This window comes from Aspergillus stella-maris (genome assembly GCF_047715825.1).
Source record: "Aspergillus stella-maris strain CBS 113639 unplaced genomic scaffold BDV14scaffold_6, whole genome shotgun sequence".
In the NCBI taxonomy this organism is placed as follows: domain Eukaryota; kingdom Fungi; phylum Ascomycota; class Eurotiomycetes; order Eurotiales; family Aspergillaceae; genus Aspergillus; species Aspergillus stella-maris.
Window position 1 is genome coordinate 286,751 of NW_027396800.1, and position 17,771 is coordinate 304,521.

Sequence of the window (17,771 nt, forward strand, 5' to 3'; positions counted from 1 at the left end):
AGTCTTGAAAGCCAGAGAAGTAGAGAAATGTCGACCTTAATTGACCGCTAGTATTCTGCTTCAACGCCGAACTTACTATTAGTCAGCGCTTGCTCGGTCATTACCTATATCTTTTCTATTTCCTATTCTGGTTAGTTAGCTTACCCCTATTTCGACTGTATTTGGTGCAGTATCGTAGCTAGATCGAATGAATCAGACCTTCATATATTTCGGGTGGTGTACCAAATATTACGGACGTGGCGAAGTTCGACAAGAAATGATGGGCATCACATGGCTGCTGAGTCTGGCCCAGTGCCTTGGATTAGGAAGGCGGTGAGGTAGCATTCGACATTCAGGACCGCCAACCCCGCGCTAATCCACAAGCAGCTGATCTCTGATAACAGCCGCAGAGAGAATGGTGAAAACACACACTTGTTGAATCTGCTGACCTGGAGCCTTTCTTGCCATTGTGAACACTTACCTTGAGACCTGGTGGTAGATGATTTAAAGACCGAGTCCACTGCACATTTTCGGGGACAATCCTGCGCTTGAATTCTCTTAGGCAGTCTTACCAACAACCGTTCCAGGCAAGCCTCGAAATATCGAACCTTGAGACAGACAACTCGCCGCGGTCGACATATAAACGCCAAGATGATGGAAGATTTCAACAGCGAGACTGACAGCGACTACACTAGCTACTGGAGAGACTGGGTAAGTCCTTGGCACTTTTTTTTTGATATTGGATTGTGGGGTGCGAAAGGCGAGGAAGGTACAACTTGGTGATGGAATAAGGCACTGGCTGCTTGCTTGGGAGCGTTGGAATGTTGTGAGAAGGTTTCAATGTTTGCGTCGCAGCCTTGAGCTCTATGACGGAACCGCCTTCTGTGACTCCTCAACATCTGCCTTTCTTCCTCTTCAGATAGCATCAGCTTTCCTGTCAAGACAAGATGGCAATTCCTACTTCATACTCTGATATAGACTCACTGTCTGATCCTGGACCTTCCTTGCGTTCGCTTTTCTCAGGGTCAGAGCTGTCGCAGTCTCATTCAGGCGACTCGCTCTCCGACCCCGGCCCTGGAATGCGATCTTTGCGAGAGCGCTATCCATATCGCATATTACTTCCAAGACCGAAGCCTAACTGGCGCTCACAGTTCATCTCTTCCCGCGGAAACGAGTACTTTTGCGAAATCGACGAAGAATACCTGACCGACCGCTTCAACCTTACCGGCTTGAACACCGAGGTTCCTTACTACCAATATGCGTTGGATCTGGTGACGGACGTATTCGACCTCGATGCAGACGACGATCTTCGCGAACAGATTGAGAAGTCGGCGCGTCACTTGTACGGTCTGGTTCATGCGCGGTACATTGTGACGACCCGTGGTCTCGCGAAAATGGTGCGCAGAGACTCCCGTTTTCGAAAAAGTCCGGACAGTTACTGATATATCGGTTGATAGGTCGACAAGTACAAGAAAGGCGATTTTGGAAAGTGCCCTCGCGTGATGTGCGAAGGCCATCCTCTCCTTCCAACCGGTCAGAACGACAATCCCAACCAGAGTACCGTCCGCCTCTATTGCTCCAAGTGCGAGGATATCTACAACCCCAAATCGTCCAGACATGCTTCGATTGATGGCGCCTATTTCGGGACATCCTTCACCAGCATGCTTTTCCAGGTCTACCCTACACTCATGCCAGAGAAGAGCATTCGTCGCTATGAGCCTCGCATCTACGGATTCCGTGTCCACGCCAGTGCCGCCCTTGCACGCTGGCAAGATCGTTACCGTGAAGAAACCAGGGCCCGTCTTGGTGAGGCCGGAGTGGAAGTGAAGTATCTTGAAGACGACGAGGATGACGAGTTGGAAGATGATGATGACGACGTAGAGTTGACCGAGTCCAAGTCAGCGAGGGTTCCAGGCGACGCTGCGTCGGGCCGCATGGACATTGGCAATTGAGTTATGATTTCTATTCAAAGCTGCATCTTTCGGGGCGGATACTTATCTCCCTGAACTTATCTCATTCTGTTTCGGTGGTTGGCACCCAAAGCATCAGGCGTATGGTTTTCTCCTTTTTATTTCCTATTTTGTGCGAGTATATTACGATCATATGGGGGAGTTGAAGCTTGAAAATGGCCGGTCTATTTTCTTTTCTTCTAATGTGTACTATCTTCATGATACCTACTGTTCATGACATGGGACATAACGAAATCAATGATATCTACCTAACTCCTGGTATGCATACATCACATTTCAATCAGTACATCTGGCTCCTAATCAAACACCTAAATTCTGCAACCGCTCAAGCGTGTACAAGATCCCCCTCGCAAGCTCAACCCCCTTCTCCCACGCCTCATCATGCTTCCCCCCAATAGGCAAAAACTGCACCTCCCTCCCTTCACCCTTCGTCCAACCTTCTTGCAAGAACGCTTGCATACTCTTACTCTGCTCAATATTACAAAGCTCATCGCTTTTTGAATGCGCGAGAACAACGACCTTTCCCTCGTTCCACCCCTGTACGCCCTTTTCGCCTTTCACAACAGCAGGTGATACAGCGTCCCATACTTCCTCGTCTTCACCAAATGCACCAGATATGAATTCCTGGTATGCGGAGATAGACTTGTTTTTGTCTCGCAGGGTGCGCAGGTCGTATATCCCCGCCATACCCAAAATCGCAAGCGGCGGAACACACGAAGTACCCGCATTGTTATTCAAAAGCGAGGGCATCACAATCTCAAAAGCCAACGTCGCACCACAACTATGTCCGACAAGAATATACCTCCCCCCAAACCTGAACTTCTCCTGCAGAAACTTCAAAGCGCTTTGAATATCATCTAGATGATCCGGATGTTTCGCAACGCGCAGATGAGAGGGCAGTGTACCCTTTACGTCTTGCGGATGCGATGGGTGCGGAGAGAGACGGTACGATATTGATGCTAACCCAGAGATATGTGCTGGTTTAAGCGGGTTGGGTTGTTCTTGTGTGGGTGTTTGCGTATGTGTTTCGGATTGGGATTGTGTTGAGGAGAGGAGGGGGAGGGAGGGGGTTAGGTAGCTTGTGCTTGTTTGGGTTGGGTCGCGCCAGGCGCCGCCGTGGATTAAGCTATGGGTATATTAGTATCAGCATAACTCGAATATAATGAAAAGTTAGAGAGAAGGTATGGATTGGAAGGAAGCATACACAACCCAAAACCCATTCCTTTCATCATCTGTATTCGTATGATGCAGCGGCGCAGATGCGGGGTACGGCGGAAGTCGAGCAACAGTGACGGTTTGGAGATCGTGAGAGCCGTATGCGAATGTTTCTAGGGACATTGTTGTTTGTTGTTGATTGTGTTGGTCTAGGTAGAGATTATGTCTCGTGCGAAAATATGACGACAATCAGGCTATGAGGTAACTGGGACAGGAAAAGAGGAGAAAGTCAGTTGGAGAAGTTTATAGAAGAGGTGGGGACGGATGCTGGGCCGGCCGTATCTTATCTTGATTGATTGTTGATAGTTGATTGCTAGGGCTTGGTGTAGTCGGTAATTCGGTGGATGCCGGTTAATTGTTTATAGTACGATTGGGACGAATGTGAATTAAGTGTTTATAGTTGACTGGTATTGGTAGTTTAAAGATCCAGGGCTACATTAGCACCTACTATGCTTGTAGGTTGTAGGCCGTTAGGGCTATCGTTTTCTGGACTTGACAATAGCGGGTGGCTGCCAGAACAGACAATTTCAAACAATGAGCTTTTAGATAAAAGGCATTAGATGATAATATAAATCGGCTCTCTACCTTTTGAGGTGTAAATGGGCAAGGCCTAGATCTGGTTCAGAGCACTTTCATCTATGTCTATGAGGCTGATACAAACAAGGAGGACACAACTGAGTCACAAGTATCAGCTTAGTGCATATTTGCTGAAATCTCATTATATTGACGTTTGCATATCTTTCACACTTAGAAGTATGTCTGCGTGGCCAAAATAGGAAGCAGCCAACGTAGTCCACTCCGCGTTACAAACTCGCACCTGCCCGACTTGCGGTTCAATTGTCCTGGCATCGACATCACTTCCATTGATTCTCTAGCTCACGAGACGCAACTTAATCGTTTACTTTATACTTACTTATCGGTATAACATCCAGCCTGTATTGTTAATACGAGCATGGCCGGTAAGCGAGGTCGAAGAAGGTGCAGAACCACCAGAGGGTTCAAGTCGAGCTACAAACAACATCAAAAAGATGCTCCAGCTCCAGACGACCCTGGCCCTTCCACGCAAAGCTAGGAGGGCTTGTCGGAGTCCTATGTGGCAATATATGCGATTATCTGAACAGGGGAAGGTGATGGAAATCCTCCGGGAATGGTGGATGCTTCTATCCAGACCGACGAAAACTTCATACTTCCCGATCCTAACATCGCTTGGATAATGCAGACTGCCCCTCGTTGTGTTTCCAGGATTTGCCCTTGTTGGATCCTGTGTTGGCTGTTGACACATCACTGTTGCGTGGATTGAAGGACGACCATAAGCTGGCTCTCGCTGAAGCCGGCATGGACCACACTCCAACGGGAAGTGATGTGGGCAGGTTGGGCAATACCGCCTCCGCTACGTCCAGATAGGGATTCAGAGGGATATCCAGCGGAGGTTCTGAACCAGGATCCGGTGTAGGATCTGAACGAGACAGGGCAAGACAGCTTGCCAACTTGTGATAAACGTGAGACAGTCACGCCAGCACGATACCTTATCATTGTAGTTAGTCCAGATAGAACAAAAGCAATAGGAACAACCTTAAGGAGGTATGTTCTTCTACTAGTGCAGCCCAAAAAGGCAATCGGATGGAGGCCCCGATATCTTGGCGCGCTAACCCCATTGAGTGGAGGCGGTGGAAAATGTTCGATTCATCCACACAAACCGTCGGCTGCAACTCTCACTGTCGCCAGCCAAGTCAATACCCCAGCTGCATCATTCAATATGGCGGAGTAAGTCCTCTTTGACCTTTGAATATACTCACTAAGAGATACTAATGTTCGCACAGGAAAGAAGTCGCCCCCCTCACGGCCGTCAAGGTCGAGGCCCTGGTACGAAAACTCCGTCAAATTCCCCGCTTTATTTGAAGAAACTCATGCCGGCTAGGTTGTCATGAAAATCATCAAGCACTGCTCCCAGGCTTTCCCTACGACTGCGACCGGTTCGATCGTTGGTATGGACGTCGGCGGTGTTCTCGAAATCACAAACACCTTCCCTTTCCCGGTCGTCGAGGTCCCCCCAGAGTCGCACTTTGACAATGCTGCGCCCAATCCTGCCGCTGCCGCCCCCCGTGCGAAGGCCAACACTGCCTACCAGGCCGAGATGATCCGCATGCTCCGGGAAGTCAACGTCGATGCCAACAATGTTGGATGGTACACGAGCGCCAACATGGGCAACTTTGTCAACATGAACGTTATCGAGAACCAGTTCTTCTACCAGAAGGAGATGAACGAGAGGACAGTCGCGCTCGTCCACGATGCCAGTCGCAGCGCTCAGGGAAGCCTGAGCTTGAGGGCTTTCCGTCTCTCGCCCAAGTTCATGGCTGCTTTCAAGGACAACAAGTTCACCTCTGACGAGTATGTTTATGCTTCCGGGTTTATGGCGGGATTTAGTTAACCTTTGTAGGCTGCAAAAGTCCAACCTCAAGTACCAGGACATCCTGGTCGAACTCCCTGTCGAGATTCACAACTCCCACCTGATCACCTCCTTCCTCCACCAGCTCCAGAACCAGGCTCAGTCCGCCCCTACTGACCTCCCCGCCTCTCTCGCCACGCTGGAGTCCTCACCATTCGCCAAGCAGCCCGTTCTGGCGCCCAACTTCGACAACCTCTCCCTTAGCATCGACCCCTTCCTCGAGAAGAACTGCGACCTCCTCCTCGACAGCATCGAGACCCACCACACCGAGACCAGCAACTTCCAGTACTACCAGCGCTCGCTCGCCCGCGAGCAAGCCAAGATCACAGCCTGGCAAACCAAGCGCAAGGCCGAGAATGCCACCCGCGCAACCCTCAAGCAGCCCGCTCTTCCCGAGGACGAGTGGCAGCGCCTCTTCAAGCTGCCCCAGGAGCCCAGCCGTCTCGACAGCATGCTCAACAGCCGCCAGGTCGAGCAGTACGCACGCCAGATCGACAGCTTTGTCTCCTCCACGACGGGCAAGATGTTCGCCGTCAAGGGCAACTTGCTTCCCGGCGAGATTGCCAAATAAGCTTTCAATTTCACCTACCTACCTATACTGGATTTTATGAGATGAGATGGGGACGGATGGGATTTGGTATTCATGCATGACCTTACGGCGTAAGGAGGGAAAATTTTGTACTGACTGACTGACTGACTGATTGACTGAACTGTTAATATGTCCCTTGTGTTTATTCCAGTGACGATAGAGTTACGGGGTATGCTAGAGATGCTATCTACATGACTTGAATGCTCACTTTATTAGTAGTTCCTGCGTTCCTGTAGTGTGTTTTTCTTTTTTCTCCATAATCCGATCTTTCTGCTTCAAAGGAGTCTCTCACACGTGACAGATAGGCCGTGATGCACCTTCGGATCCTAGTTCCCTCTCGTCTCTTCTCAGTTACCTATTTCCATCGGACAAGTTTATAGGCTTCAAGCTATTGGGCGTACCCAAATTGCCCTCTCTTCATGTCCCGATGATACGATGTCACCGGTCTTGCAATCCATACGCTGAAAGGCTCGGAATACAAAGTCCGCGGCCATAGTGCGAATTTACGCTGTTTTGATTTTCCTGGAACTTTATCAGGTGGTAATTTCCTAATTTCCATATATAAGGGCCTGCTTCACCCGCCAAAGCAAGAAAAGCCGCAGCATCATTACAAGATATATGACTCCCATATGTCACTCCCTATCCCGAACGTGGCGATCGACCATCTTATCAAGCCTGATATCTGGTATTGTCCTGACGGTAGACGGCGATGGACGAACGAAACATCGAGATGGACGCGCTCGATAGGAGAATGGGTGAACTGGAGGAGCATCTTGACGTGATGAGCAAAAGATTCACGGATCACACGATGAACAAGATGACAAAGAGAATACTATTCGACATACAGAAGAGAATGGAAACAATTGCGGACAGCGCGGACTCTATCAAACATCAGGTCAAGGACGCAAGGAACGAAAGAGCGAGGCTGGATGAGTTGGAAGAAAAAGCAGGCTCCCAGGAGAACAGGTATGACCAATTCATAGGCCAAACGAAAGCGAAATGCCACATTTGCTCCTCAACTTTGTTTTATTGGCAGCGTTCCACGGCACCTAGACTCGAGTTGGGCTTATACAGGGGTGAAGAGAAAATGTCGGATAAGCGGCTCTGGCAGGACAAAGTCTGGGGCTCTTACTACAGAATGAGTAAGTGAGCGCCAACTGGCATGGTGACAGGTATCCAATGCTGGTTTTGGTTTTGGTTAATGGTTCTAACAAAGACGAACAGTTCTGAGTCAACCCCAAAAGGGTATCCACAAAGTTTCCGGAATGGCGTTTTTCTCTCCCCTAGACGCCAATTACCACAGCCTCCAGGTTCCTTGGGATCAAGATTCAGGCGTCGTTCGACCTGATAGAGCCGATGCGGACCCGACCCTCTTGGCAACGGCATTCGTCGCCGATGTGAGGAAAAAGACCCCAGATAACATACTTATCGGGTACATTGTGCATAGTCGCTGTTGGGATGTACTCCGCAACCACAGGATCTGGCGTATCTCCGGGGGTGACATCGGAACCATAACGAAAGCGATACAGCGCAAGATTGCGAGAGATTGGGATCCAGAGGGAGGCAAAGATCAAAGGAATTTCTATATGTCGAACTGGGCCATGAATTTCTCATTCTGGAGGTAACAAACAATCTTGATTCTGATTACTACTGTGGTGATTCGAGCTCAAAGCTGACTGTTGGCCTCTCCTCGATTTTCCAGATCCGTTCGTCAGTGGTCATATACAGACCCTGATATCCCAGGCTCGTCAACAATCGCGGCAGAAACGAACAGATATCGTACACAGGAAACCTGTGGAAAGGAACTGTTTTAGCGGTTTACCAATCGAGGTTCTTTTCATGATAACGAACTGCCTTTCAGCAACCGAAGTCTCAGCTGTACAAAAGGTCCTCGGACTCTATCTAGGTGACGCCTACTGCCGATCTCGGATAAATGCCGAGCGTTTTCATGAAGTCAAGGCTATGTCAACTGAGGAATTAGATTGGGAATACCTAAGCTCGGATATCGGACAGATTGAGGTGTCCTGGGATGAGAAAGTACCGAGCGCCCGTCTTTTCCTCTGAGAGAGGACCAACTGTAGTGGGACCTGGGAGAGCTAGATGAGATTGCTTCACTTATACCGCAGTCCAGTCATGTCTAGAGATGCTTCGAGACGCTCAGTTATTACAACAGCGGATCCAGGCAACGAATTGAATGGATGGAGGAAGTTTACGAGACCATCCACAGGCATTCAGGGGAGATTTGGCCCGAGAACAATTCCAACCATCATGGTTACAATCGTGCGGAGCTTGCTTGTCAGGTTACCACCTGATTAAACTTACAGAAATACAGAAAAAGTCTGGGTACCAATTGTCGGCTGTTGTTTGCTGTCTCTATGCAAAATTCAGGTCACAGTGGCTTGCGGAACTATCTTACCTCACTCAGCCAGTCGTTCTTCAGGTAATTCCAAGATCTAATAATTCATGACTGCAACCTCATATTCATCTCCAGACTAGTTGCTATAGCCAGACCATATCTCATGTATAACAGAGTAAGGCGAGCCCCACGTGCCGGCTGGACCCCTGGGGCTGCAGCGTATCTGCTATGACCTCATCGATTGATAACGATAAGATCGAGCATTGAGCTTCAAGAAGTTCCTCTCTTTGCTCGCAGCAGCACTACTCTATCTCTGATCCCTTTAATCCTCTATCAGACCATGCTCCAGCAATTGACACTGCCGTCAACATGCAGAACAGCGCTCTGGACATTTGGATCGTGAGTCCAGCCCCTCCACCGACACTTCCACACCCTCATGATCTCATCCCGCATCTGTCTTTACTACTACCACTAACTCCCCTTTCGTTGATTCTATAGTCCGGCGCAATCGCAGTCGTAACAGTCGACTTCCTAGTCTACCCCTTCGACACCCTAAAGACTCGCATTCAGTCTCCCTCCTACAATACAATCTACAAAGACGCCGCCACAAATAAAGTCCGGAAGAATGTTCTCTTCCGGGGACTTTATCAGGGTGTTGTGAGTGTGGTTTTGAGTACTATTCCTGCTTGTATGTCCACCTTCTCAAACATATTCGAGGGTAAAGGGGTATAGGATGGTTTTGAGAGAACACGCATGTTAATGGTATGTGTGAGCAGCAGGAGCATTCTTCACAACATACGAATCCGTAAAATCAACTCTCAACAACAGCACCTCATCCTCTTCCTCACCATGGCTTCGCTCAATCCCAGCGCCCGTAATAAACGGCCTTTCATCCAGCGCAGGGGAAATGGTCTCTTGTCTCCTCCTTACACCAGCCGAGGTCCTGAAGCAGAATGCGCAGATGGTTAATCGATCCGCCTTTGAATCCTCTCCCTCTTCCTCTCCCTCAACCACAAACGCAAATGGCACAAGCAGCAACAAGACTCCAGACCAAGTAAAAAGGAAAGCAAAAAAAAACGTCACATTGCAAGTCCTCTCCCGCTTCCGCTCTCACCCCTGGCGGCTTTGGAGCGGGTATACCGCACTAGTCGGTCGAAACCTACCGTTTACAGGATTGAATTTTCCTATCTTTGAGGCGGTCAAGGGGTATCTTGTGAAACGACAACGGGAGAAGATAGGATACGAGCCGGCAAGCGGACAAAAACGAGGAGAGAAAGGACTAGGCCAGAAAGGAAACGGGGGCGAGGAGCCTGTTTACGAACGCGCGGTGTTAACGGGTATAGCGGCGAGTATGTCGGGGAGTATTGCTTCTGTTGTGACGACGCCGATTGATGTTGTTAAGACGAGGATGATGCTTGCTGCTTCTGGGCCTGGTGATTCGGGGTCTGGCTCTTCTGGTGCTTCGTCGGGATCATCATCTCCTGGGCCAAAAGCCAAAGGCGAGAGTGTCTGGACAGTCGGGAAACAGGTTTTGTGGGATGAAGGTGTGAAGGGTCTTTTCAAGGGTGGTGCGATTAGAGTAGTATGGACGGCTTTGTCGATGAGTATTTACTTGAGTATGTATGAGGGGGGCAGATTCTATTTAGAGAAGAGGAGAGCGAGGAAGGCGGACGAAGGGAGGTTATAGAATATTGGCTGTGAAATAGATCGGTTGGGTAGAGGATTCGAGTTCAATAGATATAGCAATGTAGAGAGTCTCATAGTTTCGTTATACAAACAGGTATCAATAAAGATGACAAGGCCAACCAAAATCGAGGTATAAAAATCGTTCGAGGTCAAAAAACCAAGACCAAGATCATAATGTATCATTTCATCATTGAATCATCAAGCGTCGCAAATCAAAACAGTAAAAAAATTTCATCAACCAAAAGTCGTCAACTTCCTCAACCAGCTGGGTCTCTTCGGTGCCTCGTCCGCATAGCGATCAAACTTCACGCCGCGGTCTCGCTCGTAGTCTCCACTTGAGCTGGTCTTGCCGTTTTCGCGCTCGGCACGGCGAGTCTCACGTCTTCTTGCACGGAGGTCTTCGATCTCATGATCGTCTAGTCCCGGGTACTTGCTTCGGCGACGAGTCTGCCTGCGCTGCTCGCGGCGGGCCTCTTCGTCAGAAGACAAGCTGTGACCTGGAATCTCTTCTCCAGGCCCAGGAGGCATGTCAAGCACAGTAGGAACAATGGGCGGTGGCTCGGGCGGCTCGTCAGCCTGCGAATCTACCCAGGATGAGGTCTTGTCCTTGCGTGCTCCAAGCGGCATGGGAGTTGGCCTTGTCGGGTCTTCACCTCGGGACTTCTTGCGGCTGCCGTCCTTCGACCGATGCTGCTCGAGGTAGAAGTCTCGCGTTCCGCTATCATCAGGCCGTGAACGGTGCCGTCGTTGGCGATGTTCCTGGCCGCGCTCCTGGCCGCGCTCCTGCATTTCTGCTTCTCGCTGCCGTCTGCGCTCCCGTCTTTCCTCGGCTAGGCGGGCCTCTGCCTCGCGAGCCTCTTCCTCTTCTCTCCTGATGCGTTCTTCACGGGCTGCGCGGCGAGCTCGCTTCTCTTCGTGCCGTCGCTCTTCTTCTTCTCGCAATTGTCGCTCTTGTTCTTCACGCTCACGAGCCCTCTCCTCGCGCTGACGAGCTTTCTCTTCTCGCCGACGCGCCCGTCGTTCTTCGGCTTCGCGGAGCTCGGTTTCCCGCAGCTCATCAGCGGCTGCATCAGGAGCCTGTCGAGACATACGCTTGGCTCTTCGCGCTGCCCTTCGTGCCTCGGGATCCTCTACCTCCTCATCAGGGAACGCGCTGACAACAGGAGGCTCAGGAGCAACTCCCTCGCCATCTGTGTCTGGTCGACTCGAGCGCTTGCGTTCGCGCCGGCGTCGAGCCTCGTCGCGTTCGGGCTCAGTTGCGTATCTGTCGTCATCACGACGCGATCGAGACTTGCGGCGCTCAGGTGTTGCCTCAGTCTTTGCGCTCTTGCGCAACGACCCAAACAAGCCCATGAGGCCACCCGACTCCTGCTTCTTGTGCGTGGTATTCGACCGCTTTACACGTCGTTCTCGCTCACGCGAAGGCGGAGCTTCGACGAAAGCCATGTCGTCGGGGCCAGAAAAGACCTCTGGGCCTCTCTCCCCTTCTTGGGGTTCCTCAGGATTGGATCGTGACTTGATAATGATGTTAGTGATAGGAACGACCGTGGTTGAGGGGATTGTCCTTACCCTTCTCTCGGATCCTTGTCCCGAGTGTCGGGAGCCGGAATGTCTTGAGCCCTCCTTTGAGGGTTGCTCAGCATCAGCGCGATCGACCACAACCAGATCATCGTCATCAATGGCATAAGGATCAGGGGCTCCTAGAAATGGTTAGAAATAAGCCAATCCAGCAGACGGTAGAATACATACGTGACTTCCTCCGCTCCCTGTGTCGCTCCCTCCTTGATGATTCTCTAGTGCCCATCATTCTTGCGGCTTTGTCAGGCATCGGCGCATCATCCGGAGGTGGTGTAGGCATGCCAGAGTCATCAATGTCGACCGATTGATGTCTAGATGATCGCTTAGACTCATGAGCAGACCTTCTGACTGACTTGGTGCGAGATGGCTGCGGCGGCGTGCCAAGAATGAATTGGGAGAAACCCATGCCACGGCTAGCCCTAGCTTCTCTTCGCCTATCCTTTTCAGACGCTGACGACCTCTCGACCTCGTTCTCAGATTCTCTCGGTTTGTGCTTAGTCGATTTTGACCTGGAAAGCGCCGGGGCAGGCTCCTTCTTGCTAGACCTAGGCTCTCTGGTGTTTGGTCTTTTCGTGGGTGTGGCACCAAAGAGACCCCAAGATGTAACAGCTGAGCGTTCAGCACGGGCGCGCGGCTTCTTAGGAGATTTTTCAGGCGTAGCTTCTGGTGAAGGTGGATTTTCGCCCTCCTCTAGGGCTCCAGTGGCCATCATCTCATCAGCAGTAAGAGGATCTTGCGGTGGCACAGCTCTCTTCGAACTCTTTGTACCTTTCTTGCTCTTCCTCACCATTTTCTCAGGCTTGGGAGCAGGTGCTGGCTCTTCCTCTACAGGAGGTTGCGCTTCCTCTTCCGCTGGGGGCGCATCGTCCGCCGGGGGCTCTGGCTCAGCTGCGGGTTCGGGTTCTGGGGCTGCCTCCGGTTCAGGTTCGGGCTCGGGCTCGGGCTCAGCCTTCTTCGACTTCTTCTTCAGCTTCTTTTTCTCAGATTTGGTGAGGACCGGCTCAGGTTCGGGCTCCGGTTCAGGCGCAGGCTCTGGTTCAGGTTCCGGTTGAGGCTCTGGCTCAGGTTCAGCGGCTGGTTCCGGTTCCGGCTCGGGCTCGGGCTCGGGCTCAGGCTCAGGCTCAGGTTCCTTTGCTTTCTTCTTCTTCTTCACAGGCTCAGGTTCGATCAGCTTGCCTTTCTTCTTGTCCTTCTTCAACTTCTTGGCATCCACCTTCTTAGGTGGTTCAGGCTCCGGCTCCGGCTCCGGCTCTGGTTCCGGAGCAAGTTCAGGTTCAGGCTCAGCTGGAGGGGGTTCCTCGATCTCGTCGTCGAAAGCGTCAGGAAAACTGCCTGGCACTGAATCGTGCGAGCGCTCGGTCTTTTCAGGCTCTGGTTCGACGTCTACTAGATCTTCCTGTGGGGGCTCCACCGGCTCTGGCTCAGGCGGAGGCTCTTCGTGCTTCTTCGATTTCAACTTTTCCAACGCAGCCTTTTCTTTCGCCCTTTCCTTTCTCGCTTTCTCAAGAGCGCTGATGCGCTCCGCGACGGAGAGCTTTGCTGACGTTTTGGTCTTGGATGACGAGGTGGCCTTAGCTGGCACCACCGCGTCTGGCGCGGGTGGCTCAGGTGCTTCAGGCGCGATAGGCGCCTCCGGCGCTTCTGGTGGGATCTCCTTGGCCTCGTCGCCAACATCAATCAGGAGATCAGGTTCATCAGCGGGAGGCTCCTCGATCACCTCAGGCTCCTTGGGTTTCTCTTCTGATTTCTTCTTGCTAGACTTGGGTTTACTGCTCAATGACGGCGCTCCCCAGCTGGCCCAGAATCCTTTCGAGGCCTTTGGTTCCTCTTTCTTGGGTGACTTTACTGGCTTGCTGTCGAAGTCATCCCAGCCGTGGTCCTGCTTGATATCAGATTCCCTGGTAAATTCCCGTTCAAGCCCTAAAGATGGAGGCGTGGGCGCAGGAGGCGGAGGCTCTATCTTGTTCTTCTTCGACTTCTTCTTGTCTTTTGATGAGCCCCAGATTCCCCAGCCACTGTCGTCAACAGGGTCCTCTTCTGGCTGCTCGATCTCAACCAGTTGGTTGTTCTCATCTGGCACAGGCCCTGGGTCCGCAGGAGGTTCCTCTACAACGGGTTCAGGTTCGGGCTCTGGTTCAGGCTCAGGCTCTAGTGCAGGTTCTTCCTTCGGTGGAGGTTCCAGCGGGAAATCACGTCCAGGGATAGGGAGGCCCTTCTTAGTCAATGCTCTCTCGCGCTTCTTTCTCTCCTTTGAGGAGAGGTCCATCCAACCGTCGTAGAGAGGATCGTCCGGGAAATCAGGCTTCCATTCTTCAGCTTCAGCTTCCTGTTCCGGCTCTGGTTCGGGTTCTGGTTCGGGTTCCGGCTCTGGCTCTGGCTCTGGCGGAGGCGTAGGCTCACGAGGTGGCTCTGGTACAGCTTTACCTTTCTTCTTTTTCTTTTTGTCCGTCGTAGAGATGCCCCAACCCCAACTATCCTCTTTCTCCTTGGCCTTTCGCTCCTCTTCCTCTTTTGCTCTCCGCTCTTCCTCTTCTTTCGCGAGCCGTTCCTCTTCCTCTTGCCTTAGTCTCTCCTCTTCTTCTTCCTGTCGCTTTCGCTCTTCCTCCTCTTCTTCTTGCCGCTTCCGTTCCTCTTCCTCCTCTTGGCGCTTCTTCTCTTCTTCTTCCTGACGCTTCTTCTCCTCTTCCTCGCGCTTCTTCCTCTCCTGCTCCTCCTTCTTCCTCTGCTTCTTGTTCTTAGCAGTCGTGGGGAAGCCCCAATCGTCAGCCGGGGAAGGGTCGGGAGCCTTGGGCGGTTCCTCTACCACGAGCTCCTCTTTCTTTGGCATGCCCCAATCTCCCCAACCGTTATTGTCCTTCTTCTTGTCCTTCTTGTTTGGAGATAACATACCCCAGCCATCATCGTCGGCTTCCTTTGTAGACTCGCCATTCGTAGCCGGCGTGGGATCAAACCCCCCTCCAAAGCCGAATCCCATATTAGCGTTCAAGGGGTCGGTCTTGAAGCCACCCCAAGGGTTGGTATCCTTACTCCCGGTGTTTGCGCCAGAGAGAGATTCAAGACCCCATTTGCTAGCACCGCCGCCGCTGCCGCCGCCACTACCTCCCCATGCTCCGAAACTAAATCCAGGGGATTTATTTGCATCTAGGTTCAGGTCAAGCTGCGGGGCACCCTCATTCAGACTCACGTCTTGGAAGGAGTTCGAAGGTGCTACCTCGGCCGGTTCAGCCTGCTGCGGTGTTAGCAAGAAGGACCAATCTAGCATTTATAGCAAAAATATACCTTGCCCTTCTTTTTCTTCTTTTTTCCAACAGTCATTGCTCCAGCCCAAGAGTCATCGCCGTTATCAGCGTCATCAGCCCAACTCAGTCCATTGTCTTGACTGGCAGCAGCCTCTTCTGCAGCTTTCTTGTCCGCTTCTTCCTGCGCTTTTCGCTCCTCCTCTTCCTTGGCTAGCTGCTCTTCCTCCTCTTTCTTCTTTTGCTTCTTCTTCTTTGAACTTGCTGTTCCCCATGCATCCCAGTCGTCATCACCGCCGTCTCCACCATCACCGCCATTACCGTCGTCGCCACCCCCACCCCCAGCATCACCACCGCCATCGTCTGGCGGGGTTTCATTCTCCTCCGGTGGTGGCGGATCGTTCGCAGGCGGTGGAGGCGGCTTCGCGGCCCCTCCTCCACCACCCCCTCCCTTTTTCTTCTTACCTTTGTGCTCACGAATCCCAGCAGGACTTTCAAACTCAATTATTTGATGCGAACCATCAGATTTCGAGTCCCTCGTTCTTTTCAGACCATCCTTTCCAACCAGAATTCTCTGTTGGGCTAGCGGTGCAGCAGCGGCGTATTCTGGAGGGAGATCATTGATGGCTTCATCGTATGACGGCGGCGGGTGGATGCTGCACAAGAGCTCGGGAAGGCGGAGATCGATTTTAAACACTGACGTCGCGTCGCGGGAGGCATACAGATGGCGCTTGATATCCTGAAAATAAAGAAAATGATGAGTACCTGTACGCGACGCGACTTCAATGTATGAGGGGTAGCGCACCACCGCAACCATTCCCGCCAGACTCAAAGCACTTGGTAGGGTATCCTGGAGCAGCAAGCAAGAAGATGCAGCCTCCCGAACTCTTGAGCTCGAACCCCATGCTCCTTCCTTCGCAAGTGTCAGTTGGAGCCCGTCGTAGCTTCCTTTTTGATTTTCCTCCGGGAACCGCATCGAAGGCGGGGCCTCGTGGGCTAGCCGTCCATCTAGTATGCACGCAGCATCCATATCGCGCAGCAGGATAGCCAGCGACTCGAGAGAACCAAGCGCATGCGTATCGGATCGGGCCGCGGACGGAACTCAATATTCTGGAGGTTCCTTCGACCCAATTCACTGAACCACAAAATCGCAGAGGCAAGCGGCCAGTGAACAATAATATCGTTCACGGCAAGTATAGACGTCTGAGGAACTATCGCAGGGCTTAAATCGCGAAATCGTCGCTCGTCGCAGTCAAAATATCCAACAATGCTGACGATCTAAAAAACCAAACTGAACTCGAACAAAGACCAAAAAGCCTCTCAATCGGGGACCGAATTTTGTCGGCAGCGAGTCGTAAACAACCGAAGCATCTGGCTCCGGGCGACGGAGGTAAACCAGTCAATAGGTAGCGATCGCAAGGCGCTATTTTTTTCTTTCAACAGGGAGAAGTAAGGATAGATTTGAAGGTCGCGAAGCTCATGACCTCAAGGCTCGCGAGGCGGTGGGTGAGAATGAAGGAGGATGGTCGATGCTGCGAAAGATCGTCCAACGAGAGAACAGGATTGGCTGGTGTGCGATGCGATGGGGCCAGGATACAGCTTGGGAATGTGAACAAACTAAAGGGGCTTGCAAAGGCCGCGATGTTAGTGGTCGCTCGTAACAGGGTCTGAAGCAATAGGGAAGAAATCTCTGACTGCTTTGCTTTTTTGCAAAGGTAGTCAACCCCCCTCTGTCGTTCGTCGCAGGGTGACCTACCCGTGGGATCTGTGCTACGCCTTGATCGGCATGACGGGAGCGTCAAGGCGTTGTGATTCCCCGAGGACGAACGCCGGTGGCTGGGATGATGGAAAAGGCTGGGAGACCACTAACGAGGATAGTCGATAGTAGTCTGCCTGTCCAAGACTAACTAACAATCTAACAAACAAAGAAGAGGAGATCAAGAGATATGGGAAAGTCACGCAGGGACACACCAGTCACACATCCAGCGGTGGGAGCAAACGGCCCTATCGATAACAGTTGCACCCCTCCAACTCGCAGACTTATGCACGTAGCTGTAGCTAAGGGGGGTTGCAGCTATATAGTCTGCCACACTGGTTGCTTCTAGCCTCGCTGATCTGGTCTCTCCAGTCTGTCTGTCGAGTCACCATAACAATCGTGCCTAAAGAAAACTGAAGATGTTGTTTGTTGTCGCCCATCCAAGTGGGGTTCCACCACTAAGTACAGCAGACCAAACCCTTGGTTCATAAAAAACAGACAATGCCATGGTACAACTGACAGCCCCCGATAGTGATCCATCAACTCCCAAGCTGTCATTGTCTGCATACCAGAACACTATTCCCAGCTCTAAGCCTATTTATCTCCAAAAGACTGAGCACTGATCTCCAACTAACATATACAATAGCCTCGGACACCCACCCAAACGAGCAGTTTCAACGACTCCAACGTATGCTTCTCCCTCACCGCATCGAAGGCAAAGACTCGAAATAAACCACCCCGCAGCATATGGGCCGAATCGGCACTGAACCAGGGAACGCTCATTGGGTCGTGATTTTCGTCTGGCGCTTTAACCGTCTGATTCTTGATTCAAATTTCAGTGGTTTTCGTGGTTTGATCTATTTCCGCTCGGCCGTCAGCAATAACTGTCGATGTCTGAGTTCGTCACAAGCAACCGATTCATACGGAGTACGACTTGCATTGATAAGGCTTGATTAGGTC

At 51.6% G+C, this 17,771-nt stretch overlaps 6 protein-coding genes across 6 annotated transcripts; 4 read left to right on the forward strand and 2 right to left on the reverse strand.

The window, feature by feature from the left end:
* Positions 1-926: 926 nt before the first annotated feature.
* On the forward strand, positions 927-1,931 carry BDV14DRAFT_196391 (casein kinase II subunit beta; the record flags this gene model as incomplete). Its single annotated transcript, XM_073772433.1, has 2 exons — positions 927-1,376; positions 1,437-1,931. 2 exons carry the CDS (start codon positions 927-929, stop codon positions 1,929-1,931), a joined length of 945 nt encoding a protein of 314 aa, XP_073632034.1.
* A 318-nt stretch (positions 1,932-2,249) lies between these two features.
* On the reverse strand, positions 2,250-3,287 carry BDV14DRAFT_196392 (arylformamidase; the record flags this gene model as incomplete). Its single annotated transcript, XM_073772434.1, has 2 exons — positions 2,250-3,075; positions 3,154-3,287. 2 exons carry the CDS (start codon positions 3,285-3,287, stop codon positions 2,250-2,252), a joined length of 960 nt encoding a protein of 319 aa, XP_073632035.1.
* Positions 3,288-4,866: 1,579 nt separating this feature from the next.
* Positions 4,867-6,673, forward strand: BDV14DRAFT_166242 (putative eukaryotic translation initiation factor 3 subunit EifCh). The gene is made up of 4 exons (XM_073767454.1): positions 4,867-4,928; positions 4,985-5,027; positions 5,083-5,552; positions 5,602-6,673. Exons 1-4 carry the CDS (start codon positions 4,921-4,923, stop codon positions 6,179-6,181), a joined length of 1,101 nt encoding a protein of 366 aa, XP_073632036.1. The 5' UTR covers positions 4,867-4,920; the 3' UTR covers positions 6,182-6,673.
* Positions 6,674-7,286: 613 nt separating this feature from the next.
* BDV14DRAFT_196394 (uncharacterized protein) lies at positions 7,287-7,824 on the forward strand (the record flags this gene model as incomplete). The annotated part of the gene is made up of 2 exons (XM_073772435.1): positions 7,287-7,341; positions 7,424-7,824. The coding sequence occupies 2 exons, from the start codon at positions 7,287-7,289 to the stop codon at positions 7,822-7,824; spliced, it is 456 nt and encodes a 151-aa protein (XP_073632037.1).
* Positions 7,825-8,795: 971 nt separating this feature from the next.
* Positions 8,796-10,359, forward strand: BDV14DRAFT_117362 (putative mitochondrial carrier protein). The gene is made up of 3 exons (XM_073765810.1): positions 8,796-8,954; positions 9,054-9,243; positions 9,332-10,359. The coding sequence occupies exons 1-3, from the start codon at positions 8,925-8,927 to the stop codon at positions 10,240-10,242; spliced, it is 1,131 nt and encodes a 376-aa protein (XP_073632038.1). The 5' UTR covers positions 8,796-8,924; the 3' UTR covers positions 10,243-10,359.
* Positions 10,359-16,309, reverse strand: BDV14DRAFT_117331 (uncharacterized protein). Its single transcript, XM_073765809.1, has 5 exons — positions 15,861-16,309; positions 15,099-15,794; positions 11,991-15,045; positions 11,811-11,941; positions 10,359-11,756 (listed from the first exon to the last, which is right to left on the reverse strand). Exons 1-5 carry the CDS (start codon positions 16,083-16,085, stop codon positions 10,476-10,478), a joined length of 5,388 nt encoding a protein of 1,795 aa, XP_073632039.1. The 5' UTR covers positions 16,086-16,309; the 3' UTR covers positions 10,359-10,475.
* Positions 16,310-17,771: the final 1,462 nt, after the last annotated feature.